Below are 25240 nucleotides of genomic sequence, written 5' to 3' on the forward strand. Positions count from 1 at the left end.
ATAACTCATCTGATGTGTCGTGATTTAATAGGATAAAAATACAATGAACAGTCTATTAATAGTGATTTCATGATTCTGACTTATTATATTATATAGATATATATATAGATATATATATATATATATAGATATATATATATATATATATATATATATATATATATATATACACAGATTAATGCATACCAAAATTTACCCCGTATAAGAAAAACATTTACCCAATTTAAAAATGAAACAAACGATTATTTAAAAAAATGAAGCAAACTCACGCCTTAAACTATGAGTCCATTAGTTAAATAATCACATTTACAATTAACATTGTTAAATAGTCAACATTTCGTAAATCTTAGGTAAATGACCACTTCATATATTTATAGATGTAAGTTTTAGGTAAATAGTCAATTCCATTTATTAGAACACGTCATCTTTATGATTATTTACCTAAAATTTATGAAACATTGACTATATAGGAATTTCAAACGTTTTATTTGGCTATTTATCTAATTTTTATTGTTAAACTATTCATTTTCAAACTAACTCGTGAGATTTATTTAGCTCGATACATATATCGGCATCTTGCTCCAAGGAAATTTAGATATTGTCATCAACCTAGACATTACACCAACAAATACACCACTTAATCACGACTTAGTTGATATCATATATAGCTCATCATCATCGTCATATTCTTACAATGAACCTTACGTGGGGTCTTCTTCTTAAACATCTGAATATGACTCAAATGCGACCACTCGAACAATAATCGGACTCCGAACACGATGCTGACCATCATTCCAAACTATGCTCCCGAACTTGTAAAACCCGTGCATCCTCTCATTAGAGAAGAAGCTAACTTGGTAAGACAAACTCTTTGTGGCCACGTTGAATATAAGCGTCTCTGGTTTCACCGTTATGTCTATGCCCGGAGGAGCGTCGATCGTCGCATTGTACACAGAATTCACGTACCCGATATTTGTTACTGTCCTTGTCACGTAGACTTTGATTCCCTTCCTAAGCTCCGGAACCGATATTGATGGAAGATTTAAGTCTAGAGGAGAGGCCACTTTTCGGCTACAACTTTTTTTCTTGTGGGTCAATATGGTGAGTGATGGGTTATCGAAACCGCTTGCACAGAGATAATCAACATAGTCTTGTGTGGTCACATTATAAACTAGCCCCGGATCCAAGACTTTGCTCGGGTTGACTTGTCCACCTCCAATGTCAAACGGGTCTGCGGGTTTACGGTTCGGTCCCTCGGCGTAAATTTGAGACCCGTCCGTGCCAACTTGAGACGCTGCAAATGCAAATCCACAGATAAATTAAATTAAATTGCAGTATGTGAGTTTTCATATGAAGATCATATTCCACGCGATACTAGTTAAAGCAAGGGCAGCAGGCCTTGGGCCCCCTTAATTTATTTTATTTTTATTTTTAATACAAATAAGCTCTTTTAATTTGTATTTGTTTATATTAAAAAATTCAGCCCTTGTGATTTATTAACTCATCTTTATTTTAAATTTATCCAGTTAAACTTCAGGTTAAAATTGCTCCCTAGAAGTACCTTCATAATTAAGATATATATGCTAATTAAATTTTAGAATAAAATAATATTTTTAGCTGATTTGAAATTTAGAATTTTTTGACTCTCTTAAAATATTTGTATTTGATTTTTCCCATCTAAAACCTTATTTCAACTTTTAGCTGGCCTAAATTTTAAATTTTGACCCTCTTTAAATATAGGTTCTAACTCCGCCCCTGTGTGGGACTTGTTGACTCACCGGTCGTGATGAGAGCGGATCTTATAACGGAAGGGGTCCAGTCCCTATGAACGGACTTGATGAGCGCCACTATCCCTGAAACGTGCGGACACGCCATTGAAGTTCCTGATGAAAAGCCATAGCCACCGTTCAACACAGCAGACAATATATCCACTCCAGGGGCTGCTACATCGGGCTGTACCAGTACACCATGTCATCCAATCTCTGTAATCAGTACAAATAAAGTCTATATATGTATGTATATAGATTTTTTTATAAAAAAAAGTTAGTGGGGTTATGCCTTTAGAATGTCCGGGGTCAACGAACTCGGTCCTCTGGATGAGAAACTCGCCACTCGTGGAGACGGAATTCTGCCGATTGATGTTCTCGGGCGGCTCATCTTTGCCGTTGGAGATCTGTGCAATAGTAAAATAAAAAATAGGTTTTGAGCGAGTGATGATAAAGTTGGAAATCATGAAATGAAGTGAACTATAGTACATACTCTTCAGAGGATATGTAGTGGAAAATTTGTGTCGCGATTGTATAGTCTACAATAATAGTGGGAAGGTCAAGCGTCGAAAGGCCGTCGGAGTGTGACTGGGCAAATATGAGGCCAACTCCTCCAGCGAGAAACACCGCTTTCGCAGCCGCATTGACGTTTGGCTCTGCTGATAGCGAGAAACACAACACTATTTTTCCCGCTGCCAATGTGGAATTCAAATTTCCCGCCAAGCAATTGCCGCTATTAAAATGAATGGATCATAAGTTCATAACCATAATGGGTGTATTAGTAGCAATATTAGAATATTAAAAGAAAATCATATAGTTGAGTGACTTGTATGTTACCTGGTTGCATTTACTGTGAGTATTTGGCGTGAGTTTGCCACCGGAGCAGAAACATGGCGTCCCCCTCCGAAAGACATACCTTGTCCCTGCAACAAAGAATAAACTACAGTTATTGTTCAACATACTATATTATTTGTGCAAATAGTCTGCGGGTATTAGATAAGTCCCTTAACTAATTTTTTTTAAAGTAAAACCGGTCTTTAATTTTATATTGTTGCATTTTATTCCTATTTAGTATAAAGAATTAAACCTGTTTTTTGTTTTTTTACATTCAACATTTAAACAACTTAAACATATTTACAAACTTAAAAAACTTGCATAATTTATCTCGTGTTTTTATGGTCAAAATTAATTTTTTAATATTATTTTATATTATAAAATTAACAAGTTACATGAGTTTGTGATGTCCTAATTTATTTAGTTGTTGAATTTTATTAAAAAAAAATTATTTATAATGCTTTTTTATATAATAGAAAATGACTTAATACTATACATACAAGAGTACCATTTTTGCCCCGAGAGTTAGTTTAAAAATCAAAATACCAATTGAATTATAAATCGAAAGACTATTTGTGCTAAAAAAAAGGAAATTTTCAAAATCGAACCCCTAGTTTATAGTTTATATGCGTACCCAAAATGTTTGGTTGTTTCCAAGAGCAATAGGGGCCGGGAAGGCTCTATCAATGGTTGTGGCTGCAACGCTAATGACCCACGGAGCTGCATTCCCAACGGTCTGGGAAACGGGACCATCATTTCCCGCCGACGCGACGACCGTGATCCCGTTTTGTGTCGCGTGAAACGAGCCGACCGCAGTCGAATCCGCAACGTTGTTATAAAGAAAATGAGGCACGCTTCCGCCGATGGACACCGATATGACGTCTACTCCGTCCTGAATCGCTTGGTCGAACGCCTTGAGGATGTCGGATCCGGTGCCCCGCCCGGCCGATCCCCACAGCGCTTTGTATATCGCCAAATGCGCACGAGGAGCGCCTCCTCTCAAAATTCCCGAGGCCAGGCCTTCAGCGCTTACGCTCTTCACGAAATTCCCGGCCGCCGTTGCCGCGGTGTGAGTTCCGTGCTGCTCAGCGTCCCTTGCCGACACGAACTCGCCTATGTCAGAGACGTTGACATTGAACTGTTCTGTGTATCCTTTGAGATACCATCGAGCGCCTATGATTTTTTTGTTGCAATTCGATTGATTGAATTGTTCTCCCACTTGGCACGCACCTTTCCACCGTGATGGAATTTCAGGCATCCCGTCGTCCGAAAATGCTTCAGACTCTGGCCAAACACCTGCGCATCATCAATTAGCATAATACCTAAGAAACTTGAAAACTTAATTGCACCACTTATTTATACAGCCTCATACTACAAAAAAGGTCTTTAGAAGCGACAAAAAGTCGCTTCTAAAGACCAAAATCTTGCTTCTATTTGTTAAGGCATCAGTGTGACGTGGCATTACTATCTGACTCTTTAGTCTTGCTCATGTCCTATGTGGCACACCTTTACTCTTTTAGTGTTTCATTGGCTTAGTATAAATATCTCTGTTTTGTACTGCACACTTGCTCTAATCAATACAATACAGTTACTCTCTCTCGAGCTCTCAATCTCTCTCTAGAATCTGAATATGGTATCAGAGCCCTAACTCCGGTTTCGGAAAGGGAGATCCAATCATGGCGACGGAGTCGACGACTGTGGTGGATGATACAGCAGAGAACAATTCTGCGAGAGTGAATCCAATTGTGTTCAAGAATCCAATTGGAATGAAACTCGATCTTAATAATTTTCTTGTTTGGCGAAAACAAGTTCTCTCAACAATGAGAGGACATGATCTGCAAGAGTTTCTTCTGTCAAGCACTGGCGGAGCACCGGTGAAGTTCGCTGAGCTCGAAGACGAAGAACTGGAGGTTGTTACTCCAGCATATCGAATTTGGGAAAGACAAGATCAGTTGTTGGTCTCATGGCTTCTCTCATCAATGACTGAAGGAGTTCTTACTCGAATGGTGAACTGTGATACTGCTGCTCAGATCTGGAAGACGCTTGAGGTTTATTTTGCGCAACAAATTCGAGCTAAGGTGTCTCAATTCAAAACTCAACTCTCTCGAACTAAGAAGATTGATATTACAATGAATGAGTACCTGCTAAAGATCAGAAATCTAGTTGATCTGCTAGTTCTAGTCGGAGAGTCATATACTGAGAGAGATCATGTGGAAGCAATTTGTGAAGGATTGCCTGATGAGTATGAAATGTTTATATTGGCAACCTCTAATCGCAATGATATGTTTTCAGTTGATGAAATTGAAGCTTTACTCCTTGCTCAAGAAGCTAGAATTGAGAAGAAGAGTTTTGAGCTGGATTTGCCACAGTCCAAGAGCTCTAAGCCATTCAGTGCCAATTATTCGTCGATGAACTCTCACTATGATCGTAGAGGAGGAGGATCAGGTTATCAAGGCCAGACGCAGAGTTTCAATGGCGGTGGATACAGTTTCTCAGGAGGACCACAAAGCCATGGCTACAATAACTACTTCAGAGGATCACAGGGAATTCGTGGTGCTCAGCGAGGACGAGGCTGTGGTTTTGGAGGACGTGGATTTCAGTCAAATCGACCTCAGTGTCAAGTTTGTGGCAAGCTAGGTCATCTGGCACTGGCTTGTTTCTACAGATTTGATGAGTCGTTCAAAGGTCCTTCTCAGCTTCAAAATAGTGGAGTGCAAGCTAAATCCACAGGTGCTGTGCAAGGTCATCTGGCTCAAACATCAGTCACTCCTCAAGATGTCCAGAGTCAGCACTAGTACTCTCAAGATCAGTCATGGTACATACCTGACTTAGACTGGTATCCAGACTCCAGAGCAACCAATCATGTGACGTCTGAGCTGCAGAACCTGGAGTTGCAGTCAGAGTACCATGGTGGTGAACAACTGCATATTGGTGATGGTAAGGGACTTTTGATTAAGCATATTGGTCACACATCCTTTGAGTCTCCTTTTACTAGTCACAAACTTGATCTAAAACATCTCTTGCATGTCCCAGAAATTACCAAAAATCTCCTTAGTGTGTCAAAATTTTGCACTGATAATGATGTCCTTTTTGAATTCCATTCTACTCGGTGTTTTGTCAAGGACCAGAGTACTAGGACTATTCTTTTGGAGGGAGTGCTTAGAGATTGACTATACGTGTTTGACAAGGCTCAAGTTTCTCTCAGTTCCCTACCTAAGTCTAGAGTCTCTCAGTCTGATTCATGTACTAGGAACATCACAAACTGTAAAGCTTTCATCTCAGCTAGTGTACCTAAACTTGATCTTTTTCAACTTTGGCATAACAGACTTGGTCATCCTGCTTGTAAAGTTGTTCAGAATGTCATGACAAAACTAAATATTTCTCAATCTCTGAATAATATTGCCAAAGATGTGTGTTCTGCTTGCTGTTATGGAAAAATACACAAATTTCCCTATTTTGCCTCGGAAACTGTATATCAAAAACCTCTTGAGCTTATTGTTACTGATTTGTGGGGTCCTTCACCTGTTCAGTCCAGGAATGGCTTCAAATATTACATCACCTTTGTAGATGCCTTTACTAGGTACACATGGATTTACATGCTAAAAGCCAAGTCTGAAGCCTTTCCTGTTTTTCAAAACTTTAAGTCTTTTGTGGAACTTCAGTTTCCTCACAAAATCAAGTGTGTGCAATCTGATTGGGGAGGGGAGTTTAGACCTTTCACCAAGTTCTTAGAGAGTCTAGGAGTCACACACAGAAAGCTATGCCCTCACACACATGAACAAAATGGTTTGGTTGAACGAAGGCATAGACACATTGTTGAGAATGGTTTGACTCTTTTAGCTCAAGCTCAGCTACCTTTCAAATTCTGGGATGAGGCTTTTCGTACTACTGTGTTCTTACTTAATAGATTGCCTACAAACATTCTTCATGGCAGTACACCATTTCAAGCTCTTTTCAACCAACAACCCAAGTATGACCACCTTAGAGTTTTTGGATGTGCCTGTTATCCAAACATTCGTCCTTACAATTCTCATAAATTGGCCTTTAGGTCCACACTGTGTATTTTTCTTGGGTTGAGTCCTGATCATAAAGGGTACAAATGTCTTGACAAGTCTGGAAAAGTCTATGTCTCCAGGGATGTTATTTTCAATGAATCCTTGTTTCCCTATACTTCTCTTTTCCAGTCCTCACCCTCATCTCCTCAGTCTCAGCCTTGCCCTCTACCATCCATGTCTATTCCCCTTGTCCCTGTCAGTCCTGTGTTAGCTTCTGTGACTGATCAATATGCTCAATCTGGTTCCTCTCCTTTGCACTCACCATTACGTGCATGTCTTGGTTCCTCTCCTATGCCCTCACCATTGGCAGTAGGTTATGGCTCTTCAGCTCCTCTTGCAACTGAGTCACCTGTTGCAGCTGTGCCTACAATTCAACATGGTCCAGGAAATATTGTGATCACTCTTCCTGGTGCTGCCATCCCTGCTGAAAACACTCATCCTATGGTCACTCGGGCCAAGAATGGCGTGTATAAGCCAAAGGTGTTCAGTGCCTCTGTGGAACCATCGTCTGTTCAAGATGCATTAGCTTCTCCTGATTGGCATACTGCTATGACTGATGAGTACTTAGCACTGATGAGGAATGAGACCTGGTATCTCACAGAGCTACCTGCTGATAGGAAAGCCATTGGTTGCAAATGGATCTTCAAGCTCAAGCACAATGCAGATGGTACTTTGCATAGACACAAAGCTCGGCTTGTAGCTCAAGGGTATGGTCAGACAGCTGGCTTTGACTACACTGAAACCTTTTCACCAGTTGCCAAGCCAGTCACCATTAGGATTATTCTGACTGTTGCTCTCTCTCGTGGCTGGACTGTGAGGCAGCTAGACGTGTATAATGCATTTTTAAATGGTGATTTAGAGGAAGAAGTGTACATGGCTCAGCCTCAGGGATTTGGAGACCCCAACTACCCTACTCATGTGTGTCGTTTGAAGAAAGCTCTGTATGGCTTGAAGCAAGAACCCCGGGCTTGGTTTGGGAAGCTGTCTCACGCTCTCATATCTCTGGGGTTTCATGCTTCTAAGACTGATCATTCCCCGTTCATTAGGTGTAATTTGGATGTTCAGGTCTACATTGTGGTCTATGTGGATGATATCTTGGTCACAGGCAGTGACACCAAGGCTGTTGAGAAACGTATCGCTCAGCTTAGCTTGATGTTCTCAATGAAGGATTTAGGTCTACTGAATTTCTTCTTGGGTATTCAGGTGCTCAAAACTGAGTCAGGAATCCTGTTGTGTCAGACCAAGTATATCAAAGACCTGCTGAGCAAAGCCAAGATGCAGTTTGCACGATCATGTAACACTCCTATGACCAATGGTCTCAAATTGACAGCCTATGGTAGTGATGTGGCTTATGATGCTCAACTTTATCGAAGCATTGTAGGGGGGCTTCAATATGTCACGATCACGAGGCCTGAGCTTGCATTCTCGGTGAATAAAGTGTGTCAGTTTATGCATTCTCCGCTTCAAAGTCACTGGTGTGCTGTGAAGCGCATACTTCGTTACTTGGCGGGCACGCTAGACTATGGTCTACATCTTTCCAGTGTTTCTCATTTCAATATCACTGCCTTCAGCGATGCAGACTGGGGTGCGAACTCAGATGATCGGCGCTCAACCTCAGGTCATTGTGTATTTCTAGGAGGCAACCTGGTTGCTTGGAGCTCAAGGAAACAGCACACTGTGGCATGTTCTTCAGCAGAAGCAGAGTTCAGGAGTCTAGCTGGTGTGGTTTCTGAAGTCACATGGATTTCTTCATTACTGGACGAGTTGCAACTGCCACGCTCTCGAGTGCCTGATATCTGGTGTGATAATATCAGTGCTGTTATGCTTTCTGCTAATCCTGTGCTCCATGCCAGGACGAAGCATGTTGAGATGGATCTGTATTTTGTTCGTGACAAGGTTGCTCAAGGTAGTCTTCGCGTCAAACATGTCCTAGCGTGTGATCAAGTTGCAGACGTGCTTACCAAGGCTATCTCTAGCTCAACATTTCCTGTTCTGCGTTCCAAACTCCATGTCACCAGTCTGGATGACTTGAGTTTGAGGGGGGCTGTTAAGGCATCAGTGTGACGTGGCATTACTATCTGACTCTTTAGTCTTGCTCATGTCCTATGTGGCACACCTTTACTCTTTTACTGTTTCATTGGCTTAGTATAAATATCTATGTTTTGTACTGCACACTTGCTCTAATCAATACAATACAGTTACTCTCTCTCGAGCTCTCAATCTCTCTCTAGAATCTTAATACTATTTGACCATTAAAGTGACATTAAGAGCGCCAAAGTCGTTTACAAAAGTTCGCTTATAATGATCAGTCACTTCTAAAAGGGACTCAAATAAGATATTTTCAAAATAGCGTTAGAGAAATCATTTTTCCTCTTCAATTTCTGTTCAAAACGGTTATGATTAATGGTCTTGAACTTATTATCTATCAATGTATTTAGGTAACTGGATTGTCAATTTATTTTTTTCTTTTATTTATTTATTTATATATTTTTATCATACTATTTGTGCAGCTAAGTTATATAAGCCAAATTTATTTATTTTAGTTTTATCCTATGTGTAATTGATTTATATATGACGGACATAGTTAGGTATGACTTCATATGAATAGCTATATAGACACCTTAAGTTCTTATAATAAAAAATTAGGAAAATAATCAACTTAAACGTTTGACATTGCTAAATAACCAACATTTGATAAATCTTAGATAAATAGCCCACTTTGAGACGTAAATCTTAGATAAATAGCTAACATTTGATATATGAAAGTGACTATTTAGCAAAGATTTACGTATGAAAGTGGTTATTTACCTAAAATTTACTAAACGTTGGCTATTTTGCAATATCAAATGTCTAAATTGGCTATTTTCCTAATGATTTTTATAATAGCCAACTAATTAGTCACTGATTTTATTGACAACAATTAATTGACGATCTTTCCAAAATAATTTTCGCCCATTTACAATTAATGAGTGGGAGTTATTTGACACTAAAATAAAAAAATTTATGATTATTTTAAGAAATTTATCACTTCCGAAAAAATTAATCATAAGTTCAAAAAAAATATATTTGAAATTCAACTATTGCACATTTAGATTATTTCATTAATTTTAGATAAGTCTTGTCTAGTTTGCAAATCCATTTTTTTAAAATTAGCTAAATCATCCTTTTAAATATAGTTCATTAAGATAAGATGGTGTTTTCATTTTGAAAAAAAGGCAGTTATCGTTGATAACACTAATACAAGTGGCTCCAACCATAGCAGGTGGATCCCACATGTGGTTTAGCCATCAATGGCCGCGGCGCGATGTCAGTCCTAATTTATTTATAATTTATTTCAAAATAACCTTCTATATGGGTCTAGACGTGGTGTAAGAATTCTAGAACCGAGAGGCTAATAGGAGAGAAGTGCAGAATCACTAAAACGGAGCTGACGTGCGTCACAAGTAATGCACGAAGGAAGGATGCATTACGTGTGAATGAAGCAACGGCAGTTAGGATTAACTAGACTAGACTTAGTTAGCTTGAGTAGATCAATTGGTTAAAAGTTAGTTACAAACTAGATCTGAAGATTGAATTTTCTATATGTAATCGGTTTACTCTTGATGATTGTTAAAGAAGAAAATTGTCCCGATTCATTATCTCTTCATTTTCTCTCTCTCTCTCTCTCTCTCTCTCTCTCTCTCTAAATTCTCCAATCTGAGATCTCTCAAGATCCTTTCAGAGGCCAATCAAATGGCATTCCTATTAGATTATGGAGACAATATGGAAGAGATCAAAAGACTTGATACGGTCGTCAATGGTCAGGTTGATCGGGACGAGGAAAGTGTCGAATGGTTGGAACGAGTGATCCACAATCATTTTTATGAGGCCAATAACATTAACAACCTAGAGAACTCCAAGAGGGTTGCAACCAAGTATACTGAATAGAGTTTATTGTGGATTCGTATGGTGAATGGAATGATAAAAATCAACGTCGATACGGAATATAAGAATGTTGAGTCTGTTCTTGGCATCATTCAAGAAATAAAGACTTAGTGTGGATGTGGCTGACACTAGCACAAAATATAGCATCAGGTGTGACTGTTTTCGCACCTGAAAGTACAAAAGTCGCACATGGTGACACTTTCAGGTACGACGGTAGGTCTGGTGGCCGGATGAGGCGGAGATCCGGTAGCTGAATGAGGCGGGGGACCTGAGACGGTAGCTTGTGGTGGTCGGCGAAGTGTTCTCAGGCGAAGGAAGAGACATAGAAGAGAGAGACGGAGGAGATGGTGGTCGGAGTCGGCTTTGAGACCGGAGAAGGGAAGTTAGCAGAGAGGGAGAGAGAAAAAAACATGTTTGCAACGGCTACCGAGAAGAAAGGGTCGACTTGGGTTTTTAAACAAACCCTAATAATCAAGTGCGACTTTATCGCACCTGATAAATCTTCAGGTGTGATCTGGTAGCACCAGCTGATAATTCTTCCAGTGCGACTAGTCGCGCCGAATCATAATAAAAAAAAAATCATTCGCCACGTCAGATTAATGAAATAAAAGAGGGGGAGATAAGACCCGCCTAAAAATTTTAACTATCCGATGCGACAAAGTCGCACCTGAAAGTTTGAACATATTTTCAGGTACGACAAATCGCACCAAATAGCCAAAATCAAAAGACAATTTGAGCGAATTTTTTGGTCTTCTGATTAACTATCTGATAGTCGCATCTGATAGTCTTGCGCATCAGAAAACCATTTTTTAGTAGTGTACCTAATGGACCCTTAAATAAATGTATATTTTCTCTACAGTTATAAATAAATTATTTGAATTTACAAATATGTATTTTACTTTTCATAAGAATCTTAATATTTTCTGAAAACAGTGAAACTAATATAAGTTTAATCATTCAACGATCTAGCTCAGCAGGTGACAATACTGTATTTTGCATTCATACGACTTCTCTTCTTGTGTGAGAGTGGATTTCCATCCTCAAATTTGTAGATAACTTATTCAATATTGAACTTTAGATAATCCTTTTTTTTTTGTAATTTGTAATTCCTTCTATTTGAAGTTTAGATGATTACTTTTGTAATTTGTGCTTAAATATCTACTTAATGTAATCACTTATACCCTACATAAGTGACGTAAACGTTTAAATGAAAATAGTGAAAAAAAATTGAAAAAAAGGGAGAGCTATACATAGATCCATTGGGATCAACTATGCTAAATTCTAGTCGACTAAGACAATTTGTATGTACTATATATTATGAAAGAAAGCATTAATTAAACTATACTTTTAATATTTCAATGGATAGCCCTCATTTAACCTTTCTAATCCTATAAATCAATGTTAATATTGGGTTGTAAAAAATTACCGGAATCGATGACGCCGATAATGATCCCTGTCCCGAGACTCTCACTTAAAAGATTCCGTGGCTTGTTATGATTGATTCCTAAGAAGTCCCAGCTATGAGTTGTGTGAGGTTTCACAATGTGATCTGGAATTACTTTAATTACTTCCGGATGTTCTGCGTTGCCAAAATCATCATCAATATTAATACAAGTCAATAAAACCCTTCATTAATTTGATTATAATTCAATCCAAATGTACCTGCTATAGCTCTTGCCTCCTCATCTGTTAATTTTGCAGCAAATCCAGAAAAGCCATGTCTGTAGCTGTAAAGAATGGACTTCTTCGCACCTTCTTTGCTTCAATTCCACAATTATAGCACATTTATTATCATTATTCCATGATGTATAGTCATGGTATATGTATGGATGTTGAAAATGAAATATATATACCTGCCCAAGAAGTCAGCTAACAACTTGTAGTGTGACTTTTTAGTTAGCGCAGGATTGTCATGTGTCTTCTCTCCCAAGTAAACAATATGAACCTGAAAACACCAAAACACTTCATTAACATTCAATCTGAAATACCATCAAAAAGCAATATCTCTCTCGATTCTAATGAATTCTCGGACTTACGCTAGTTGAAGCCTCCACAAGAAGTGCTGGGAAATAGCTTTGAAGAAGACATAATGCAAGAACCACTGCAGATTTCCATATTTTTGGAATCATAATTTTCAAACTCCACCTTTTCTGGGATTTTTTTTAATGGTGGGAAGCAGCTCTTTTGGAATCATGATCTTATAGTATTAGGTCTCAGTAAGCATACCGATTAAATAAAGACTTAAAACAGGTGAGTAAACAGTCATCTTCAGCTACTTGCAAACTATTTTATTAGTATTTTATAGACAACCTCAAAGACTATTGCGCTGAATCATTCTTCCAAGAACGAGTCCATGAGCAAATGTTGCTTATTTTCTGAAGTAGAATGTGTATATATCACACCTATCGTCACAGCCCCCGACCCTCTTGATAAGGTAGAATAACTCAAAGCATCGCCAATTGCTAATTCACGTACACAACTAAAAGAATTATAGTTTAAGAGCTACTAGCGAGTTCCTTCCTCTAGACCTTATTTTTATTTATTTATTTTATCTGAAATATATTCAGTAGTACCCTTTAGCCCTTGGCCCACTAAAGCTCGAAACTCTAACTTGAAGTGAGATCCATAATCTCTGTGCCTCCGCTGTTCTTTTTGCGGCTGCTCAATTTTGAGCAATGACTAATATTTGACGTAGACAAATTTTAGGTTGGGCATTTAAATTTGCGTGGGTCGCCTCAGGTGAGAAACCACCGTCAGCCTAAAGAGGGACAACCCTTCTCGATGCAAAATTTAATCTTAACATGAGGTTTGGAGGCAGGGCCGGCCCAAACTCATCAGGGGCTCTAGGCGATTCAATATTTTGGGCTCTATAATACTAATAAAAATTTAAATTTTCAGGGTAAAAAATATAATTTTTTTAGAAAATGGGTCAAAAGTGTAAATTTTTAGGGTAAAAAATGTAAATTTTCTTAAAAATAAGCAAAAAGTGTAAATTTTTTGGGGCCCATCCACATATGGGGCCCTAGGCCTGGGCCTAGCCCGCCTTAGCCCAAGACCGGCAGTGTTTAGAGGGAAGAAGTAAGTCCCCTTTGGATTGATATATAAGAGCCAACGCCGGCCCATTCAATCACTAACAGTACCCTTCTTAGAAAGAGCCAAACCATATATATATCAACTCTCAATAAAAACAAAAACTGTGAGCTAATTATGATAATCCCACAAAGAATACCGTTAAATCGAGGTCTTTGAGTGATTTTTTTAGTAATTTCTTCTCAAATTTGTTGTGCGCTTTCAACTAGTCTTTTGTGTTTTGGCTATCTCATTTTACACTACGTCCGGTGATTTTAGTTATTTGTTTATTTTGCATCTTTTATTTGTTTTTATTGTTGGATGCAATTTTCCGGTATTTGGATGCGACAAAAGTAGAATCCAAAGCTCTTAGTTGTCCTAGTGATGTTCCTTAAAAATAAAAAATAAAAAAATAAGACGCACCCAAGAAAGTTTCTCTCAATTTCTATCGAGAATTACTTTTTTTTCATTTTGTTTCGTTTATATTTAGTTTTTTTTATTCCTTTTTTAATTTAGTTTTGGCTTTAATTTAGTTCTGGCGTGGTGTTTGTTTGCGCAAGTCCGTCATGTCGATTGTACGGAGAGATGTCGTGTAGTTTAAGTACTAGGGAATGGGGAATGACTTGGGGAAAGAGCCTTTTTTTTGTGCGACTTGGGGCAATACATGTCAGGTATTTCATATATATCCTATTATATTAGGGTTATCGACCCTATAAGCCTAAAGTGACAAGCAAATAAAGAGCTTTTGACTTCCAATTCACATGTCATCCAGTTGGGTCTTTTACAAAAAAAATAGTAAATTTAAACGTTGATATTATTAAATAGTTAACGTTTCATAAATCTTAGTTAAATAACCATAAAGATGACGTGCCTCTATCAAAAAAATTTATGTTTTTCAGATTTGTCCCTCTTTTTAATTTCCGAATTTTAATTTAAATTTTGATTATTAATTCAACAATTCATTTAAGTCAATCTTTTTTAAAATTTAAATTTTAAATTCTATCTTATGTTTCAAAAAATAGAAAGCAGCTATTTCTACATTATTTCGTGGATTTCTGATAGCATATCAATGCCCAAAATATACGCAACAGTTATTTTTCTGATTTTGTGCTTAAGATCGTAGTTCACATTTATAATTATTTACAGATATTTACAGAATATTTACAATTATTGACACACATTAACATAAATTAACACATTTCTTCTACGTTTTTATTTGAATATTTTTGTGAGTGATTCATTTAAATTTGAATTGTGTTATGTGTTTAAATTTATAAATTAATTATTTAGTTGACTTAATCGCGTTAAGAGGGGCAATTTATCGAATTCATTTAAATAGTTGACATTTGAACGGGAATGATATGTATGAGTATTCTTGTAAAACTGCGCTTGTAAATAAAAGACAGTGGCTATTTAGCAATGTCAAACGTTTAAGTTGGCTATTTTTCTAATTAATTGTTAGTTGATTAGTGGAAAAGTTTATGATGTTCGCGAAATTGAAAATTTAGATGAGCATATGATATTAGAAAGATGTTTGAATTTCCAATTTCCCACTCTTTAATACAATGAAATTTTAAACACAAACAAGAATTTCACATGAAAAAGTGCCTTCCTTATCATTTGTTGATCAATATCTTTTCGATTATCATTTGTTGATCAATATCTTTTCGATTATCATCTTTGAGTTAACTTATGTTTAGAATTTATTTGATTTTATTACATTGAGGTATCTAACTAACGCTTGGGAATAACAATATCATTGTGATCACCATTCATTTCAGTATGTATTTGTGTGTTTTTCTTTCATATTTTAGGTTTTATTTTTTGCTTCGGTGTTGCTTAAGGAGAAACAACGGTTCATTAAGGATATTTGATATGTTAGTTTTATACACACTTAACGTGTATTTTGAAACTTATATTGAAGCGAGTCTTGTTGTCGGCCGTTCTCAGAAAACCCGAAACATTAAATTCAACGCAACTTGTATCGGATTTTGAATCCGAAGGCCCAACGGGCCGGGCCACTAAAAAGCTCATCATGGCCCAAAAAAGAGCCAAAGCCCACTCAAGAAGAGCGCAAACCGAGCCCACGCACGAAGCAGGTCGCGCGCCGCGCTGACACACGCAAGGTGCGCGCCCTCCGAAATCTCTCCGCACGCGCCTTACCTCCGTCTAAGAGCTCATCCGCAGCTCTTCTAAGCACTATAAATACCCCTCCTCAGAGGGACCAAGGTACACACACAATTCTCATCTCTTTACTCGATTCTAGAGTTCTGAAACACTTCCAAAAACCCTCCGCACACAGTTTCTTCTAATCGAGCCTCCAATCTCCTAAATATTCACTAATGAATATCGGTCCCCCACCTCAAGCATAGCAATCAAACTAATTTTGTGCGTCAAAGCACGCCCCGGAGGCATTGCATCTGTGCCCCTCTAGGCTTATTTTCTCTTCTTCTTACTATCAAGTCTCTACGACAAACGATTGAGCTAAAGGAGCGACACTCGTGACTTTCGAGTATTTCGCAATTGGCTCGGGTGCAGCCACTTGGTCCGGCCTTGGGTCGAACCGCCGGAAGGTTTAAATAGTTGTTCAATTTTCAGCGACAATATTTTGGCGCTTGAAAGAGGGGATTTCCGGAATCAAACAGCCCGAAATCTCTTCCAATCATCTTATTCTTTTCTTCTAAAACATCCAATTTTCTCAAACTTGAGAAAATATGAGCAATCAACAACCTGTACATTCTGAAAGATTTAGAAACCCCGATAACGCGACGAGAGGCATACAATATTTCCTACAATCTCGAGCGGATGGCGAATGAAGAGTCGCTCCTCGAAGAGAGCTCGACTCGCTTGCCGTCTCCATCTCCGGATAATCGGGACTCCCGTATTAGGGAGATGGAGAAGGATATTCTCCGACTAAAGTGACAAATGAAAAGTTTCGTAGCCGTGGCTGCAAAACAAATTATGCACATCGATGGGATCTTTGAAAACCACAATAAGGAAGGTCGTGACGTCGATCCAAATTACAAAGGCCTTGAAGGTTCCAAGGAACCGAGATTTCTCTCATTAAGGACGGAGGACTCCCCGATGTGAATGAACCGGTCGATCGAATCTTCCGCCTAAGACGAGGAACACACATGTCGCTTCCCAAGAAGGAAACTACTCTCGACGCTCCGTCCATGACCGACTTGGTCGAAAGGAAGACGTTGCAGACAGCCAGGGTACACAAAGAGCAAGACGTCCCAGACGAAGCTCACGTCTTCGCGCCGCAAACCAAGATCTTAGGGATCGCCTCACCGCCCAACTGAGCGAGCGTGGCAAAGACTTGAGAGAACGACTAAGCTCTCGCTCTAATGCTCCCCCTGCGGCTCCTACTAACGGGAATCGCCACATGGATCATGGCTCAAACGAAAGGCGGTAAATGACTCTTACCAAGCAAAGGGTTACTCTGACCACCAGCCTCGATGTCATCACCAGGATCCACAACCTTCGAAACCAAGTCTGTGATCTCCGAGAATACGACGTAGGTAGTAGCTAGGCCTACGGGTTCTCGAGGAAACTTCCTTTCCTTTCACGGCCCAAATTTGTACGGGAAATATCAAACTCCTGAACCTCGATCCCTACGATGGAAAAGCAGATCCTGCCTACCACATCCAACAATATGAGACTTGGATGGCAATGCAAGGTATTACTCCTAGGGCCATGTGTCGGGCCTTCTGTCTCACACTCGCTAAACGCGACTTTGAGTGGTTCATAAGCTTAAAACCAGGTAGCATCCAATCGTTCAAATACCTGAAAGACACGTTCCTGGCATGCTTCGCTACATCTATGGTCCAAAATAAGACTAAGATGTACTTGTGGTCTATTAGTCCAGAGAACGGCAAGTCTCTTCGCTACATCTATGCATAGTAAAACTCTAAAATTGGAGTTCCATTATTCACCCACTCTATAAACTGATATTATAATAATATTAAATTACTTTCATTAATATCAAAACAACCCCAAAATTATTATTATTACATGTTATCTATCATAATATTTTATTATAACAAAAATAAATACAAATAATTAACTAACTACGCCACCAAAATTTGAGGATTTGCTAATTAGTCAACTTTTTGTAAATTTTAGGTAAATAGTCAATTCGGTGACGTGACATCTTGTAAATTTGATCAATTTTAGAAGATTTTAAGGGTATTTACATCAATCTGGTCTTGTAAATATTTTTTTTTTTTGCCATTTACTAAAAACTTACAAAATGTTGGCTAAATAGTAAAATCCATTGTTTCATGGGGCTATATCTACTGGACCCAAATAAATATCATACTCTTACAAATATTTTATATCATTCTAATTAGACTGTGGTACAAAAATTAATTTTAAACATAATAACATAAAATAAATTAAAAATATAAATCTCTATTAAAAACAAACTTTAAAATAAATTACATGACATAAATATATAAATAAAATCTTAAAAAATAAATTGTCAAGAATAATACAGCACAAGTAAATCAAAATGTAAAAAAAGAATGTATCTTAGTTAGCAATTTTATGTAAAATGTTTTTTTTTATGTAATGTGTTTTAATTAGTATTTTAGTTTATTATTTATATACCTAATGTTTAATTATTATATAGAGTATGTGTTTAACCAAAAAAAAAAAAAAAGGAGAAATATGATTGGATAAAAGATACTTATATGTGTGGTAAAATATGATATATAAAAAGTAGTTAAAATTATTTAAATAATAGATAGATCAAGAATATATGCTTTTTTGGGTTAAAAATAAATTTTTTGTTGGAGATAAAACACTATTTGATTGATATAACTTGTATAATAGAGTGAAAAATTGTGTAATAGAATTTAAGGTTGGATATGTTCTTAGTCCATAAATATGAGATTTGACCTCAAAAATACCTATTTCTCTTATTTTTTTAGTTTTGTTTGGATTTTTTTAGAGAATTGGTTATTTCTATTCATCTTCAACTAGTTTCTTCTTTTCTCATGTTCTTAACTCTTTAATTATGTCTTTGTTTATTGCTTTTGCTTTCATGGTTTTAATTATGCACTAAGTTTTTTTTTGAAGTACTTTGATGTTCTCTAGTTTATTTATTTATTGATTCGCTTCCATACGTGTTTGCTTGATTTGAGCTGTGCATATCGGTATATTAATTAACTACATCTAAATTTTTATCTAGGATCATTTAGAGGTCATGAATAGTCTTTCTTTTTTAATCAACATCGACGGTCTAGGTGAGTAGAATAGTGTTTTATGTAATCTTATGAGTTGACATTGTTAATGTTTGTTCTTATTTTAATAAGACTTCGTACCGAGAGGTTATATAGTCTGTCAAATATTTAGGATTTTTATTCAGTTGAGGGAGGTTAACAATTGTTTTCGTGAATCGGATCGGACCGGTTAGTGTTTAATAAAAGTGTGATAAAATAGGTCTAAAACAATAATTTTATTTTAACGGTCTAAAATAGTGTAACGGTCCAAACTGCTTTGTCTAAAATTGTCTAAAACAATTAATACCGGGCAGAACCGTGATAGCCTTCATGTATAAAACTTTATTCACGATACTTGCGTGGATACAATTATTGCAACAATTTTTTGAACCTTTGACTCGTAATTTCCAAATTCTATCTGCGGCTTAGCCTATATCGATCAATTCGGGCTTATATATAAACTATATATACATACATATAAATGATGCTGATGTAGATGGCATCGGAGATATTTCCTTTTGTTTTTTACATGATGCCGATGGGATGCCCAATCTAGAACCGATGTTGTTCGTGATCTTATAGTATTAGGTGTCAGAAAGCATGCGGTCAACGATTAAACAAAGACTAAAAAAGAGGTGGGTAAACAGTCATCTTCAGCGACTTGAACACTCTTTAATTGGTATTTTATAAACAACCTCAAATCCTATTGCACTGAATCATTCTTCCAAGAACGAGTCCACGAGCAAATGTTGCTTTTTTATTATTTTCTTGAAGTCCACACCCATCGTCGCAGCCCCTGACCCACTTGATAAGGAAGAAAAACTCAAAGCATCGCCAATTGCTAATTCACGTACACAACTAAAAGACCTTATGTTTATTTATTTATTTTATCTGAAATATATTCAGTAGTACCCTTTAGCTCTTGGCCCACTAAAGCTCGAAACTCTAACTTGAAGTGAGATCATAATCTCTGTGCCTCCGCTGTTCTTTTGCGGCCGCTCCATTTTGAGCAATAACTAATATTATATTTGAAGTAGACACGCTTTAGGTTGGGCATTTAAATTTGTGTGGGTCGCCTGAAGTGAGGAGCCAACGTGAGCTTCAAGTGGAAGTTTAATGAATCATGGGAAAATAACACATTCATACCTTGTGTTTTAGTGAAATGTCGAGTTTAACCCTCGGTTTTCAAAAATGTCGAGTTTATACCCTCTGTTTAACTAAAATGACGAAATTATACCCCCTGTTTATCTAAAATGACGAAATTATACCCTGAAATGAATAACAGCATCACAAATCTCCCTTTCATTGATATTAACTCTTATATAAGAAAAACCGAATCAAATCTAAATCAGTACCCTAACTCCAAAATTCTCAATTTTGAAATAAAAATAGCCCCAAATTGAAATTAAATAATAAAACTCATACCTCCTAAGAAATAACTTCATTCCGTGTTCGAATTGTAACTCTACATCCTGGATTCTCTGTTCGAATATGCGATTTTGATGACTATCAACTATCGATGTTTACCCATTTGCCTCTTTCTGTGTTCTTCACGATTAAAAGACTGTTGTTTATTTTTTAGTTTTTAAATAAATTACATATATGGCGCAATGAATAAAGATAATTGGTGTTTATATATATAAATATTATAGTCAACGTCAATAAAAAGTCAATAAAAAGAATATTCGTGACACTGTTGTTTATTTCAGGGTATAATTTCATCATTTTAGTTAAACAGATGGTATAATTTCGTCATTTTAGTTAAACAGAGGGTATAAACTCGACATTTTTGAAAACCGAGGGTTAAACTCAACATTTCACTAAAACACAAGGTATAAATGTGTTATTTTCCCATGAATCATTAGTAATATTAGTCATTGCCCACTGATAAGCTTGGGAGATTCGACTTTCCCGCTGGGGATTTTTTCAACCTAGGTTACTTTCTTCTCGCTGACGCCGTTTCCGGCGGTGGCGTGACGGCCGATTGCCGTCCTTCTCTTGGGTTTCTTCACTTTTCTTTCACTGTTTATGGATTAAGGACCATAATGTTTGACGATGATGAATTTCCGCGCCTACAGGGCATTACTCGTGATGAGAATCTGAAAAATTCTGTGGTGGTGCCGCCTATGCCCCATAATAAATTGAATAAACGCTCTTTTGCATCAGCCTCATTGAAATCAGAAGAAGCTCTTTTCCCCCAAATTCCCATGGCAAACAGAACGTACAGTATCAAGAATGGGATTCCAGCGATCTTGTTTACCTAAACTGAACTGGCAGCAGCCGATCAACAACTCTCAAATGCTCTCATCGCCAAATTTACTGCTGGGCGTCCTCCCCTACAGCAGATCAGAGACCATATTCATCAGAATTGAGACCATATTCATCAGAATTGGAATCTTGGAGAAGTGCCTGCCTCCTTGATCACAGGCATGTATTAATCATTTTGCGCAATGAAGCAGATGTTATTCGGGCCCTCTCTTGTGAGTCACATCGGATCGGGACCTCGTTATTCCGACTATTTCACTGGACCCCTGATTTTGATCCAAAAAAAGAATCCACGTTAGCTACAATATGGATTATGCTTCCCCAATTGCCGATGATGTACTACAACATTAGCATGCTAAAACAAATTGTTTCTAGTTTTGGTACATTTTTGTAGGCAGATGAAAACACGCTGCAATATAAACAGCCAAGACATGCTCGGGTCTGCGTAGAGATTGATTTGGCTAAGGAATTACCAACGGAACTCTGGATTGGGACCAAATTAGACAATGGATTTTTGCAATCCGTGGTGTACGAGGGGAACACATCCTATTGTCCAAACTGCTGCCGTCAGGGCCATTCTCTTGCTGAATGCAGAAGAGTGATACGAAAGAAGTTTGAAGCTAAAAAAACCGATGCCATTTATCCGGATAAGTTGCTGCCCCTGAATAAGAATAGTGAAAACCCGACCACCATTACCTCATCACAAGCAGCGACTACCAAACCCAACAGCATCCCTAGTGTTGCCAACAACCTTCGGAACCCCAATAACCTTCCTACTTTGCAGAACAATAAAAACCACACAAAGACCACAAATTATCCATCCCTAATCTTACTTGATAAGCCACAAACTAGCCAGGAGACCACAAATATTGACCCTCTCCAATCTGATCTTAGAGAGGATGAGGGAATTGGACCAAAGTGACCAGCAAGAAGAAAGGTAAATTATCTAAGAAGCTGAATGACAACCATGGAAAAAATATCGAGAATGTGTTAAGGATTTACAGCTGTAACCGGTTCCTGTCACTCTTCCCATATGTGACGATACGGTTATTCGCGCTCAGCAAAAAACTTATTTCCATAGTTACTTTTCACTGAGGAATTTAGAAGAGTATGATGATATAGTAATATCCTTTGATACAGATTTTCACCAACCAATTGATAACATCACAAATCAGACACCAGCGAATGAGAGCATGACTACTGAGGCAGGGAAAAAAAGGAGCCAAGAAATTACTCTTCGAAGATCGTCTAGGCAAATTAATGCCCCACAGATTTACTCCCATTCCAATAATCAATGATCAAATCAATTATTTGGAATATTAGGTGGATTGCTAGTATGGATAAAGTGGACTACCTTAAGACTCTCATTAGTCGTTCTCGAATTAATTTACTAGTACTACTAGAGCCGAAAGCCAAGTTTAGCTCTATGTCTCGTTTAAGCCTTAAACTGGGATTTACCAACTTCCCTAATGGAGATGACGTCAACAGCAATGTGTGGGATTTTTTGGAAACATCCCTTAGTGGCAAGTAATACGTTGTTTCACGAACAGTTCATCAAGATGGACATCAATATATCGGGTACCCTACAGATTTACTCCCCTTCCAATAATCAATGATTAAATCAATTATCTGGAATATTAGGGGGATTGCTAGTATGGATAAAGTGGACTACCTTAAGACTCTCATTAGTCGTTCTAGAATTAATTTACTGGTACCACTAGACCTGAAAGCCAAGTTTAGCTCTATCTCTCGTTTAAGCCTTAAACTGGGATTTACCAACTTCTCTAATGGAGATGAGGTTTATAACAATGTGTGGGTTTTTTGGAAACATCCCTTAGTGGCGAGTAATATGTTATTTCACGAACATTTCATCAAGATGGACATCAATATATCGGGTACTACTTCTACAATCTCTGCTATTTTGTCTATGCAAGCTGCAGTTCTATTAACCGTAGAGATCTTTGGGCTGGAATTCTCGCTACTATGGATACTGGTGTGCCGACTATAATTGGAGGAGATTTCAATGTTGTAAAGGAGGAATGTGAAAAAATCGGGAGAAAAGGCATTGATAGAAGGGATGTAAATGAGTTTAACGATTTTATTTCGGATGGTTTCCTCATTGACGCCGGGTACGTGGGGTCCAGGTTCACATGGTGTAATAATTTAAAATATATTCAACCAACATGAGCTCGTCTCGATAGGGTTCTTGTTAACTCTCCTTTTCAGCAAAGCTTTTCAGCTCTTAAGATTGAGCATCTTACTAGATCTCTCAGCGATCACTCGCCTTTACTGATCACTGCTCAAAGCCATGAACCTATAAAGTCTATTTTCAGATTCTCCAAAATGTGGCTGACCAGTGGTGATTTGATGCCCCTCATTAAGAACCACTGGAAAAATTATGAGCCTAATTCTTCTCCAATGGCCCATCTTGCCACGAACCTTAAGCAATTGGCTATGGTTCTGAAGGTTTGGAATTGGAATCACTTTGGTGACGTTCATCAAGCTGTCCAATGTGCTAAAGACAAGGTTAATCAATGTGAAAGTCTTCTCTAAAATCAGTGGAACAACCATCTTGCTGCCCAGCTTAGTGAAGCCAAAGACAAATATGTTATGGCCATTAAAAGAGAGAAGATGCTTCTTAAAGAAAAGGCTAGTTGAAATGGATCTAAGAAGGTGATAATAATTCCGCCTTTTTTCATGCCACCATCAAAGAAAGAAATGCAAGACCGGCTTTCCAACTAAAGCTTGCAGATGGCTCTCTTACTTCAGATAAGAATCTCATTAGCTCTGCTTCAATAGACTATTTTTCTAAATTATTTGAATCAGCCTCTTTTGCTAATCCTGATTCATTTTTGGATATTATTGATGCCTCTATTTCAGTTGATAAAAATTCCATGCTTGATGCCATACCTTCTGCGGATGAAATTTTTGAGGCCGTTAAGAAACTGAACACTGATAGTGCCCCCGGGTGTGATGGCTTCTCGGGCCATTTCTTCATCAACTACTGGGAGATTATTAAAGAGAGCTTTGTTCTTGCAATCCAAGATTTTTTCAGAGGTGCTACTATCCCGAAGATGATCTCGTCCACCACTCTAGTATTGATTCCGAAAATGAACCGCCCCACTAGCTTCTCTGATATGCGCCCTATCAGCCTGTGTAATTTTTACATAAAACTGGTATTCTATCCAAATCAATGGGATTAAAACTGGTTTCTTCAAATCTTCGAGAGGACTGAGACAGGGTGACCCTCATTCTCCGAACGTGTTTGTTATTGTACAGGACACCCTTAGTAGAAGACTTAACCAAGCTGTGGATACTGGGGCAATGAAAAGCTATCATGTCCCTAGCTCTAATTGTACTGTGAATCATCTAATGTTTGATGATTGTATGCTTTTATTCACTAATGGGGGAAAATGATCACTTAGTTATCTAAAGAAGATACTTGGGGACTATGAAGCTGCCTCTGGCCAACATATGAATGCATAAAAAAAAGCTCTTTCATCCCTAGTTCGAAGAGGGACATGATTTATTCCGAGAAAATCCATGAGGTAACTGGATTCGGGGCTTCTTCCTTTCCTATAAAGTATCTTGGGGTTCCTTTATTTAAAGGAAAATGGAGGGCAGCGTATTTCAAAGGCTTGATTACACAAGTCAGAAGTAGATTAGGTGGATGAAAAACGAAGTTGCTCTCCACGGGAGGTAAACTTACTCTCATTAAATATGTTCTTAGTAGTATTCCCATCTACACACTTGTCATTCTCCCCATCCCTAAATCAGTCCATTACAAGCTTGATAGGCTTTATGCAAAGTTCTTGTGGAATGACAAAGATAGAAATAGACACCACTGGGTGGCTTGGGACAAAATCTGCAGACCTTTATCCTATGGTGGATTGAATATTAGGAGAACATGTGATATGGCTGAGTCTCTCTAGCAAAAATGGCGTGGAAATACATTACAGATAAAAGCTTGTGGACTAACTATATGAGGAATAAATGTTTAAATACTAACCATGCAGAGGATGTGACTAAAATCCGACATGGTGGCTCTAGTCTTTGGAAGAAAATTAAGAATATTATCCCTGATTTGTTGGATAATTCT

At 37.8% G+C, this 25240-nt stretch overlaps 1 protein-coding gene across 1 annotated transcript in view; it reads right to left on the bottom strand.

Moving 5' to 3' along the window:
* Window positions 1-525: 525 nt before the first annotated feature.
* The window catches only part of LOC149390874 (subtilisin-like protease SBT3.5), a 53976-nt gene continuing 29261 nt past the window's right edge, over window positions 526-25240 (bottom strand). The window contains exons 9-10 of the mRNA XM_089620308.1: window positions 1779-1953; window positions 526-1294 (exon numbers count right to left, since the gene is read on the bottom strand). Of these exons, the coding sequence (XP_089476434.1) occupies window positions 720-1294; window positions 1779-1953 (750 nt within the window). The 3' untranslated portion in view covers window positions 526-719. The remainder of the gene's footprint in view (window positions 1295-1778; window positions 1954-25240) is intronic.

This window comes from Urtica dioica, chromosome 7 (genome assembly GCF_054948205.1).
Source record: "Urtica dioica subsp. dioica isolate 48M chromosome 7, U.dioica_male_clone48M_v1_H2, whole genome shotgun sequence".
Taxonomy (NCBI): Eukaryota; Viridiplantae; Streptophyta; class Magnoliopsida; order Rosales; family Urticaceae; genus Urtica; species Urtica dioica.